Source organism: Myotis nattereri, assembly GCF_964212035.1.
Source record: "Myotis nattereri genome assembly, chromosome: 1".
NCBI lineage: Eukaryota > Metazoa > Chordata > Mammalia > Chiroptera > Vespertilionidae > Myotis > Myotis nattereri.
In genome coordinates, this window is record NC_138075.1 from 191,201,320 (window position 1) to 191,214,563 (window position 13,244).

The 13,244-nt window shown below is 31.5% G+C and overlaps 1 protein-coding gene across 1 annotated transcript in view; it reads left to right on the top strand.

Moving 5' to 3' along the window:
- Positions 1-13,244, top strand: part of TECRL (trans-2,3-enoyl-CoA reductase like) — a gene marked incomplete at both ends in the record, with an annotated part of 79,633 nt that overhangs the window by 46,733 nt on the left and 19,656 nt on the right. Inside the window, 3 exons of the mRNA XM_081082826.1 lie at positions 1,030-1,133; positions 8,569-8,684; positions 11,775-11,880. Of these exons, the coding sequence (XP_080938952.1) occupies positions 1,030-1,133; positions 8,569-8,684; positions 11,775-11,880 (326 nt within the window). The remainder of the gene's footprint in view (positions 1-1,029; positions 1,134-8,568; positions 8,685-11,774; positions 11,881-13,244) is intronic.

Consider the following 13,244-nt stretch of genomic DNA (forward strand, 5'->3'; position numbering starts at 1 on the left):
TGTCTGACTGTTATCACACACTTACCACACCCTAACTAAAATCTTAATTTTCACCCACAAATCCTGCTCCTTTCTCAATCTTTTTCATGTCAGTTAATGAGGTTGCAATGCACCTAAGTGCTCAGGCCAAATATCTAAGGCCAGTATCTCACTGAATCCTTTCTTCTCAAGTTAAATCTACTCTATGTTTAAAATATATCTATGACTGGTGAATTTTTAACATTTACACAAGTGCCACTTTAATCCAAACAAACATTATTCACCTCTTTTTTTTTTTTTTTTAAATATATTTTATTGATTTTTTACAGAGAGGAAGGGAGAGAGATAGAGAGTTAGAAACATCGATAAGAGAGAAACATCGATCAGCTGCCTCCTGCACATCTCCTACTGGGGATATGCCTGCAACCCAGGTACATGCCCTTGACCGGAATCGAACCTGGGACCTTTCAGTCCACAGGCCGACGCTCTATCCACTGAGCCAAACCGGTTTCGGCCATTATTCACCTCTTGACAAATTCTAAATTCCTCCTAAATAATCTCCTTGCTCTTTTCCTCCCTTTTTCACACAGTATGCACTGTGGTCTTTTAAAAAGGTAAACCCTGCCACTCCCCTGGTGCTTTGCAATAACCATTGAAATCATTTTACCCCAAATAATTTATCCTAGAGTAAAATAACTTAGAGAACAATTGAGATGTTTATGTACTGACACCCAAAATTATACTTTAAAAGTACCTTATATCATATTTTATCATGACATTGTCTAATGTTACATTTTCTTGGAACACAATAGGATATTAGCTATTGGCAGTCTACTATGTTTAGATGGCATTGGAAAATTAATGTGCATTTGCAAATTTGCTAGGTATATTTTATAAAATGGGTATATTCACATTTTATTTCACTTCAAAAATGTACTATACATCATGATTTCTGTGTTAAATTCATCTTAGGTTTTGTTGGTTGCTCATAAAATTTATTTATCACTTTGCTTTGAAATTGTATTAAAATAATATTTCTTATTATTTAAGGTGGGCCTTTTCTGAAGGACTACATAACCATTCAAAGTGTTGCGGCATCCTCCATTGTTACACTCTATTTTACAGACCTCGGTCGGCAGGTCAGATGGACTACAGTAAGTATTAGTTTAAAATGCAATGTAAATGCCCCCACATTATGATGTGAAATATTTGCTGATGTGAAATATTTCTGTCAAATAATTTATAGTGAAACAAAATATTGTACTGAATGATGTGTTAAATTGTCCGTATTTACTATGAGCAGTGGCTAACATTTCATACAAGAATTGGAACAATGGAAGAAGGAACAATTGAAAGAAGGAAGATAAATTTCTTTTTATATGTTAGTCTATCCAGTGACTGATGGCCTCATTTCTGCTCCCTCTATGCCTTGTCAGTTTAAATGGTATTTATTCAGCTTTCTTTCTAGGAGCCTGGTGATAAGGAAGATCTTTTTTGACATTGGAAAGAAGGGAGATAAAATATTCAGTAGAAATGGTCTAATAGAGAACAGGCATTTTGGAAACTAAGAGTAAAGTAGTAAGACCTCTTTGGATGTTGTTTGGGCTCTACTTGGAGGAGAAGCTATCGAAGTGGTAGTGATTATATCCAATTCATTAAAAGAATGCAGACTACACTAACAGACTTGGAGGACTCAGAAACAGAGAAAATACTTGACACCAGTTCACAAGTTTTGTGCTATTTATAGTAATGGAATATATTCAGTAACAAGAAATACTATGTGATAATTAGAAACAGAGGCAATGAAATGTTTAATCTAATAAATACTTTTGACATTGATATACAAAGAATAATGCAATCGTTATATTTTTCAGTTAAATAAAACTTATTTATATTGTTTAGACTTTAAAGACTTTTTCTGATTGTATTCTGTTAGATATCTGTGATGTGATTACACTTTTAATAATTTCTATTCAAAATGGCTTTCCATTTTGCCAGCATTAGCAATCAAGGTTATCATCTATACTGCTTTGAGTTTTCCTTTTATATAACAGCAATCAATTTTTAAATTATTACAAACAAGATATTTTTTGCATTATTATTTAATTCTCAAAAAGGGAAATTCAAGTTTGTGTTCATTCATTAAAATACTGTCGTCTCATTCTCTATTTTTCTAACAATTTCTCCTTTAACATATATAATCTTCCTGCATATTAAATATGTTACATATACATTCACTTTTTTGCTACTTTAATTTCCAAAGTTTTTTGAGCTTTTGCATATTAGTTTGATGCACTAAAAACTGAGTTTAGAATATTTATGAAGTGTATTATAATGTTTATAAAACAATCTATTGACAAAGGCATTGGGTAAGCAAAGGGTTTAATACTTAAATGTGATATCCACAGATGTTTGCTAAAACAGATTTTTGAAAAGCAGATTTTGATCTGCAAAGGTTAAAATATTCAGAGTCTTTGTCTACATTTATGATGAAAAGGGAATTCTGTCTACAGAAGTTGTCGAAAGAGTAAGTGGCATTAACTGTGAGTTCATTAGAAACCCCAGCTGCACCTTTGGATAAGCACTGAAGAGAAAAAGTGCTAAGGTGGAATTCTATGAAAATGCTACTAGAAAATTATAGCCTATCTGAGAGGAGAGTCATTTAGGTGACAAAGAGAACTCTGGAAATAGACTAGATATTTTTAAATCAATCCTATCGTTCACATAACCTTTTCCTCCAAATGAGTCACTCCTATTAAATGCTAAAAATATGCACATTACCTCCTCTTTATATCAACTAAATTATAAATAAAAGAAATACTTTATCACACATAACATTCTTGCTTATTTATAAAATATTAACATGCACTCTTAGAATAGAAGCATTATCATAGTGAAGTTTTTTGTTTTGTTTTTGTTTTTTAGAAACAATCTCTTTAATTTAGCAAGGTCAGTAATAACACTAAATATTTTTTATCAAGTAAGAGTGTGTTGTCACAGGATTATTGAGAAAATTACACTTATTGAAATACTTAGGAGAACAGGTTAATATTATAAACTTCACTGTATAAATGCTAATCACTAGACTAGACTAAATATCTTAGTTTTCATCATTGTACATTCATTCATATTGCTCTGTGCAATTTATCTGTTGCATAGATTCATGTATAGACCAGCAATACCAGATACAGAATTTGTCCATGCCCATGAGGACTCCCGCATGTCATCCAATGTATGTTCACACACTCTCTTCCCTACCCTGGAGCAACCACCAATCTGCATCTCTATATTTTTGTCATGTGGTGAAAACTATATAAACAGAGTCAGTTTTTTGAGGTTGATGTTTATTTTTCTAGAAGTATATACCTTTGGGATCCATCTGGTTGTTTTAAGTATCAATACTCAGCTCTTTTTTATCTAATAGTGTTCAGTTGTATGGATGTAGCAGAGTCTGTTTAACCATTCAGGCATTGACAGACATTTGGGTGGCTTTCAGTATTTTGCTATTACAAATATAGGTATTATATTTCAGTGTATATAGGTATTTCTGTAAACACAAGTTTTTATTTTCTGGGACACAGTGTTGAGTTTCAAGAGTACTTTTTCTATTCTAGATACAAATTCTCTATTTGACATGTGGTTTATGAATATTTTCTCTCACTTTTTAACTTGTCTTTTCATCATGTTAACAAAATTTTGTTGTTACTGTTGTTGTGCAAAATGTTTTCAACTTTAATGCATTCTAAGTGATTAATGTTTTTTCTTAAGAATCTTGCCTTCCTTGTCATATATAAAAATGTTGCCTAGTGCTAAATCTGGCAGTTTTGCTCCTATATTTTCTTCCAGTAGTTTAATAGCTTTTATATTTTACATTTTAATCATAGTTTCTTTTTACCATAAAGGATTACCTATTTTTTATTGGCAAAGTTAACATTTTCTTTTAATTTGCCTCATGTGTTTCATAATATATTTTCTGTTTTGTTTTTTCCTTGCCCAATTTTGGATTTATTCTGGTACTTTCTTTTCTTTTAGACTCCCTATTACTTTTGTAGTTATAGCTTCTTTTTTAATAACTCTAGTGGTTACCCACATCATTACAATATGAATCTTAAAATATTAAATACTAATATAATTTGCTTGATATAAGTTTACTAATGGGAAGAGACTTCATAGATAGTTGAATGACTTTTAACATACTTGAGCTCCTCCTGGCTTATGTCCTATTGTTGTGATATAGTCTAATTTTTCTAATTTTTTATATTATTTAAAGCAACACTATATGGCCAAATTTTATTTAGATTTATCTTTTTATGACATTTCAGTTCTTCTTAATGGTGAGCTTACATGTAGAAAAATTATTCTTCCTGAATAACATCTTTAGTGTTGTAGTTCTGCCACGAATGAATTCTCTCAATTCTTGTTCATGTTAAAAATGTGTTAATTTAACTTTTATTCTTGAAGAATATTTTTGTAGAAAATAATCCCATATTGGCAGTAATTTTTGTCTTTATTTCACAAAACTTCATTATTTTGATTTTTGATATCCATTGTTTCTGTTAAAAAGTCTACTATATGTCTCTGAAATTAATGAGTCTGACTTTATAATTTTCTTTTGATTGATTATCAGTAGTTAGACTATGGTGCTCACAGTTATGTTTATGTTTCTATTTATCCTACTTTGGTTTTAGAGTGTAATCCTGAGCCTATGGTTTTGCATATATATTTAATCTAAAAAATAGTTAGGATATTCTCTTTATCTTTTGATTCTTTATTATTCTCTTTGTAATCTCCTTCTGGGGTTCATATTACATTTCAATACACCTTGTTTCATACTTTTCAAATATCTGCTAAAATTCTCAACTTTGTCTTTTATTTATTTTTTAAAAAATATATTTTTATTGATTTCAGGGAGGAGGGGATAGGGAGAGAGAGATAGAAATATCAATGATGACAGAGAATCATTGACAGGCTGTCTCTTGCAGACCCCCTACTGGGGATCAAGCCAGCAACCTGGGCATATGTTCCTGATCAGAATCGAATCTAGGACCCTTCAGTCCACAGGCCAATGCTCTATCCACTGAGCTTAATGGTCTAGGGCTGTCTTTTGTTTCTTTAAACATATAAAAGACAAGTTTCTTTTTCTTAGTATATCTCTGATAATTCTGTTAGGTGAATCTTCAGTTCATCTATTTTGAATTTCTGCTCTTTCTCTTGGTTTTGGTCACAGTACCTACACTTCCTGTATAACTGCATATTTCAGCCTTAGTGAAGAAAAATTTGCAAAAAAAAAAAAATTAAAGATAGCATGAGGCTGAGAGTAATGTTATCTTCTTCCAAAGGTAATTTATCATACTACAGATGGACCAATGGCACTATTAGGTCCAGGTCATTTTAACCCAATCAGTGATTCCAGCTGAGCTTCCGTCCCTGCAATGATAGATCTATTTGAGATTTATCTTCACTCCTATGTAAGCCCTTGCCCAAAATTATGTAGATTTTATAAGGCCACCTCTACCTTTAAAAGTTAACAAGCAACAGTTTTAAATCCTTGCATTCTCAGATACCTTCAAAAGATTTGGTGCTCTTATCAGACTGTGATTAGGCTTCAAGTCCCAGGTCAATCACTGCACTGATGCTCTGTTTAAGGAGTCATTTAACTTTCTCGTTTTTCAATGAGTTAGTAACTCTTTGAAGCCTAAAAAATATTTTGCTCAGTTTTTCTCACTGATCTCATTGGAATGTTTTGTTTGAATAGCCTTGAATAAAAGTCTGCATTATATGTTATTCATATAGTGGTTCAATTAAACACACAAACAAAAACCTTCTTCTAATATCACAGTAGCTTCAATAGTACTCATTGAGTGCAATGTGATATTACTATTGGGAAATGCTCTCATAATTTTAGTTTGTAGGTCGATCTTCGGAAGATTAAAGTTGGCATTACTTTATTTTCAACACCTGCAATTCATTTTGTTCTCCACTATAAATTTCAATTTTAGAAAATAAGTAAATCCAGCAGCTAATAATTAAAAAGTTATTTTTCAAGAGAGAGTGAAATGCACTATGCACAGCTTAAACATAGGGATTCTGTTATTGCCTACTTCCTTTTACAACTTACACACAGTGACTTGAATGTTTCATAGAAGTTACAAGAAATCACAATTATCTACTTTTCCCAGTAGAAGGAGTGAATTTAATGTTTAAAGCAAGAAATTAGTCTAAGACACATAACTTTCGATAATGGAGAAACGTGGATGTAATTCGATATTGGAAATAAATTGGAATTTACAAGTGAAGATCTTCAGAGAAAAAAGCAAGTGCATCTGCTTATTCTGATTATAGAAACTCTATTACATTTTTGAATTATACTAGAGTTTCTAGGCCTTGTAAATTTGTCTGACTTGCGTTGGCTTATACCTGGCATATTTGCTTATTATTTTGGTTTTGGTTTATTCTCCTTTTTTAGAGAAAGAACAATTTCTTTTTCAGAAGGCTATCATTAATATTTGTCTATATAACCCTTCTTTTTATTTATTCTGAAACCATTTTCTGATTACATTTTATGTTTATTAAAGCATATCTTTTCTCTTTTATTTGCGCCAAATAGACTTTTTCTTGAAAGATGCATTGTCCAAATGTTAGTTCTGGTCATTTCCAAGTGCTTTATTCTTGAGTACTGTTTTAACCCCATGTTTTAGCGTGAACAATACTTTTGATAGAATATCAGGCCTTCTAGAACATATTACTATAAGCTAGCTGTCTCTCTCTCAATTTATTTTTAGGAGACGATGGAGAGAAGATTGAAGTTTAATTTCCTCTGATCTAAAAAAACTTCACGTTTGTGATGGCATTTTTATAACCTAATAGAGAGTGGTGTTTGGTCCAGGTTGACTGTTGTTCACAACATTTTTCATATCTGATGTATTAGCAAGAGCATTTGTTCAAAATTGTTTTGATTAGATGGTGTTGAAATAAATATTTTAAACTTTTTCTTGTAATAAAAAATCACTTTCCTCATTATTTTAGAATATTAACTAGACTCTATTTAGTAGACATTCAAAAGTGGTAAATATTTTTCTTCATACCTAAATAATCAGGCATGTTGCATGCCATAAATTAATATTGTCTTTCAGTAAAAAGGTTGCTTTTATACTGAATTTATTAGATGTTGCATCATTTTACATTTTTTATTTATTGATTTTAGATATAGATAGATATAGGTAGAGAGAAACATCAAGTTGTTGTTTCACTTATTCATGCATTCTTTGCTTGATGCTCACATGTACCCTGACTATGGATTGAACCCACAACCTTGGTGTATCAGGACTATGCTATAACCAACCGAGCTACCTTGCTAGGGCCCTTAGATGTTACATTGTTTTTACCCTCATGTACAAGTCTTCCTTGTCTTCTGAGATGATAAATATTATTAAAAGGAATAATTATAACTAGAAACACCAACATATATAAATAGCTATTTATATGTGTATGCATATATACATATAATTACATATATGTATGTGCATATATATAACATATATATCATATATTATAACCATATAACTATACAAAATATTCACCAACTACTGATAAAAAAATACAAGTTGTACTTAATGTTCACAGTTGCATATTTGAGAAAAACATGCACAAGTCTTCTTTCTTGGAAATTAATAAAAATTGGCAAAGACAAGGTAGGAATGGCAGTCAAATTTATCATTGCCATGTGTGTCTCTTTTCTTCTCCCCATGAATGCATGCAGGTAAATTACTTTCCCTTCTTTGAAAATTCCAGGGAGTAACTTTAACCTGGCTTTAGCATAGAAACCAAACTGAATAATGGACAGTTACTGGATTGAAAAAACTATCAGAAAGCAGTTAGCTGCATAATATTTTGCAGTAATATGTTGTGGTTTCTAATAATATTTTCAAATCTTCTGATTGTCTCTCCATATATGAGATATTTGTCACTATATATAGAGTTGTCCTCAGCTCCAGAATCAGAGAGAAACCCTTTAAATTACCCATTCAGACTCAGAATTAAAGTCTAAAACTTTCAAAAGAGAGAACTGTATTATATAAATTTGAATCAGGGTAGAATCAATTGTGTTCAACATTACATTGTCATAAAAAGACTAAAAAAACAAAAAAGATAAGTCAGGAAGGCACAGTAGCCTAAACCATTCAGTGACAGGGACAGTTCCCATAGAAAATGGAGTATATATGTGTCTGGGAGACATGAAGAAATGTATTTATAACAGTTTGGTTATTTAAAGAAAAACTCCCTGCACTATTTATGAAGAAATCATTACATTAGGTTTAATATTTCTTTTTATTTTAAATTTACTATGTATATTTGTCCACTTTATTTCTTGGCTATTTCTTCCAAGGGAGAATTCTTGTTATTTGCATCACCAACTCATGCAGTAGGCTAAATCTGTAGATATACCTATGGATAGAGCAAACCTTAATAACATCTATAAACATTTATTGTTTATTCTAAATTACTTTCTTATTTTCAAGTATAATATCTAAACCTTAATAAAATCTATAAAAATGTGTTCTTTAATCCAAATCACCTTCTTACTTTCAGGTATTTTTGGCTGAATACACAGGACCCCTGTTATTATATCTCCTCTTTTATTTGAGGATCCCATATATATATGACGTGAAAGAGAGCTCTAGAAGGTCCCGCCACCTAGTGGTACAGTAAGTAATACATATGGCACATATAAATTTATGCGTTGAACAAGGATACAGATATTATGTTAATAAGTGTTGTTTGTACAATCAATTACCATGCATTCAATTTTAGGGAAATATATTTAGGTAACCACGAATAATGTTTGCATACCAACTTGCAAATTTATAAGCGAGGAATTCAATATAATTTAAAATAGAGGTAATTTAGTTATTAATACTTACAATTAGCAAGAGAAATCTGGAAATTTAGAAATATCAAAAAAGCTTAACATTATAAAGTGGAAAGGCCTTGTATAGAGCATAAAATATAAAATATTTCTCTAAAAATATGGACAACATTGCATAGGAAATACATGATTACCTAAGTCATAAACAGGGGGGAGGGAGGATTTTTTTACAAGTTTCCTTTAGTAAGTAAAAATCCAAAGTAAAATTTTACTTTAAAATAAGACATACAGGGGGAAAAAAGAATAGGACAATCATGAAAACAAAAACAAAATAAGCAGAACATACAACTATGGCATTTTGTGGAAATAATTAGCCTCTCTCTCTCTCTCTCTCTCTCTCTCTCTCTCTCTCTCTCTCTCTCTCTTTCTCCATATCAAATTAAAGAGAAATATTGTTCAAGATACTACATTGAGATGTAAAAATGTAGGATTAGCAATTTAACACAAAGAACCTGATTAAATGAAAGCATTCTAAGTGAGTTAAGCAGATTTTAGGTCTTAGGGATACTCGAAGACAGAGAATGACTTGACTGTGAATTTGTCATCTCAAATCAAGCTTTTCCTTGCCCTTAATGTCTGTACTCCAGCCGCACTGACCTCCCTCCTTGCCCTTATGCCTCCCCTTCACACCAGGCATTTACACATGCCATCCCTAATCCTCTCTGCATCTCCTCCCTCTTCCTTATCTCTCACTCAAACTTCAAATAGAAGCTCAATATTTCTTACTCAGGGTAGCCACTGAGATTCCTTCCATGACAAATATGCTACTGAAGTGCTTTTCCTTTATACATTTTTACTATAAAATTATATATTCACGATCATTTGTCTTTCCCTCTATACAGTTAAAGTTTTATCATGATATACTTTGATGTTCCATCTATCTTCACTGCTTAACACATTGTCTGATTTACAGGGAATATACAATAAAAATGTTTTGAATGGTAAGGTAGATAAACGAATTGTATACATATTTATTTTACAATGCACTCTAAAAGAGAAAAACCTGACATTGATGGGAGCTCTGAGGAACTTTTCTAAGAAAGTTGCATTTGAACTTTTTTCTTTGTTTTCTAGAAAGATGGTCTGGTCAGTATAGAACAGGTTGCTCAGGGGTCTTTGGACAATAACATACGTCTTTCTTTTTGTTAAGTGAAGAGAATAACCAATTCATTTGGAAAGATTATGGGGTGAAGAGTTCATAAGGAAAATGCAATTACACTCAATTTTTAGACCAAAGATATAACATGTACCAGATTTATAGCACAGCATGGAAAAGGGACACCCCCTCACCTCTGCCTGGTAGTCTCAAAGCAATTGGATGACTGTTGGTTACTATTCTTAAACACAAACACATCATATTTTATAACCTCTCAATAATAAATGTATTTTTGCAACGTAGTTCAAAATAGCAAATATGTTAACTTTATATGAAATCATTCCAGAGCAGAAACACAAACTACTTCTGAAATTTAAGCATCTAGTAGAGCTCTATAAAATAATCACAAGACTCCTAAGGAAAACTAATTTCAGGATGGATGGTATACTTTCTTATGGTTAAAAAGATCAAATTTCAAATGCTATATTCACTTGCCACATACTCTAATGTTAATTCTCCCAAATGTTTTGAATCAAATCACAGTCAAAGTATTTTTCAGGTAGGTTTAGATTTATATGTGACTCAACAGCCACACAATTCTTAGAAGCCTCTACACACTACAGCTAAGGCCAAATTACTTGCAGGATCTTTCTTTCCATCGGCAGTGAAGGGTGGTCCACAGCTTGATATAATGGTTATTCTTAAATTCAATCAGTAGTACTTAAGATAGAGGCTACATATTCAAAATTACCACGGCCCCTCCCACCAAAGGGATTGAGTAAACCAGCTGCACTGTGGCTAAGACCACACTTCCTTACAGTTTCTTGCTGCATCATCAGCAATGGAAAAAGACACCAGAGAATCTTTTCTGCACTCAGCATTCATATTTTGATTATCTGCCCTAAATGCAAGAGGACACATTAAATATTTAGATACATTAGCCCTGTTTAGTTCACCCACCTCATTAACTCTGTATTTTCAGATCATCCCTCAGACACACCACCATGTATGTAGAATTTCTCCTTAACTAACCCCATACTAAATTTCATGTACACTCTCCATGTCAATAAACTCTATTGTCCTCTATTTGTTACTTTCTCTAAGTCCTCCCCAACTCTGGGAATTCTTCCACTGTGACCTGAAAATTCAAAGTCCATTATTAGCAAAATCTCTTCTCTCTTCAGCATTTGTCTGATTATTGCTTTCATATTCTTCCTCAAGATTACCTGATACACTGCCTCCCTTGAAGCTCTGTAAAGTTGAGATGTACTTTGTGGATAAAATAAACAAACACAAGTTGCATTGGCTCCATAGAAAATGAATTCAAACTTAATTTATGGCACTTGCTAAAGGACAACCAGACAATGAAAAAGTTACTCTGAATATTATAAAATGTCATATGCATTCTAAGTAGGTTTTGGATATTTTTAAAACTTGTAAATTATCTGCTTCAATTTAGAGTCATTTTGATACGAGCACATTTGCAATTATTATATTCTGGAGCAGGTGTGAATATATAGCCTATGATGGGTATATAATATATTTCTAGTGTCATCAGAAGTAAATTTATAGAGTGTTTTAACAGTACTTTCATTTTAAATAATTTTTTAAATTTCTAGAATAAAAGTATTTAAAAAAACACCTGTGTTTTGATTACTGGAAATACTATTTCCTAATATAGAATATCAGAGTGAACTAAAAAAGAAACGCATAAGGAAATCCATATTTTTAGAAGGGAATATAATGTGTTCATGTTTTTGTTTTTGTTTCTAGCTTGGCCTGCTTCTGTCATTGTATACACTATATTCGATATCTTTTGGAAACCTTATTTGTTCACAAAGTTTCTGCAGGGCATACACCTTTGAAAAATTTGATAAAGGTCAGGATTAATATGTTTTACAATTTTAATTATTATTGAGATATTTTGTGTATTGAACTATTTGCAAAATAATGCAAACATGTTTATTTTCTTCAAATCTAGGGTTTTTCTTGTTGTGTTTTTGTTGTTTTGTTTTTTGGTTTTTGTCTATTCAACTTATCAGCATATCTTAAACAATCTGTTCTGAAATACCATTCCTTGGAGCTGCCTTCATCCAGTAACAGTACATAGAAACCTTTTATTTTGGAAATACTTAGCATTGAATTCAGATTCTTTGAAGAGAAAGAATCTCATATATGAACCCTCCTATAAATATACATTTGTGTGATTAAAATAATGATACTGCATCCATTTTTATGATGTTTGTGTTCTTCAAATAAAAGGTAAATGCATCAAAACTCAGAGGGAAAGCAGGGGAGGGTAGGGGTGAAGGGGAAAGATCAACCAAAGGACTTGTATGCATGCATATAAGCATAAGTGATGGATGTGGACAACAGGGGGTGAGGGTGAGGCAGGATTGGGGGGATAAAGGGACATTGGGGGGATAAGGACACATTTGTAATATCTCATTCAATAAATGGGAAAAAATAAATAAAAGGTAAATGCATCAGTTATTAACTGTTAAATAACTATCAAGAAAATAGGAAATTTTCTGAAACATTGATATGGAAATATACATTAGATAACATGCCACAATTCAAATGTCCAATTCAAATTTATTTTCCATTTCAAAATTTACTTTCAATATTAATATATCCTTACTAAAATCTTCCGTTTCCCTCCAAATATCTGTTTTCTAAAAATTTGAACAAGGCAGCCATTTAATTGTTGTAATTTTAAAGAAATACTGAATTCTATAATTCTTAGAAACCTCAAAAATCATTTATACTAGCTTCTCTTTTGACAGAAGGTATTAAAATGTATTATACAGGGCAAGATCGGTGTTATAGCTTAGGACTTCTAAAATTAGCCTATTGCCCTTTCTAATCAATCAACATGTATTACTACTAATGGTTCAAAAATTCATTCTTTTGTTCATTTACATTTGGGAAATGATTATTGATATATCTTATCTAATATATAATTTATTATTTTATTACTTCGTATTTCTTCCTGGATGGACAAAATTATTCTTGCAAAATATACTTACATTTACTCTATATCATGAATACCCATTTATATTAATAAGGGTTGAACAAAGAAATGCATTACTTGAATGATATTAAATAGGTACTTTTAAAATGTTAATTTACTGGGTGAAGAAGCATTTCATTTATCCAACTTAGAAAATGTATACCATTTTTCATGTAAATCTATTGTAGTGTGACATATAAATGTATGAAACGGTTTAAAATGATGGGATA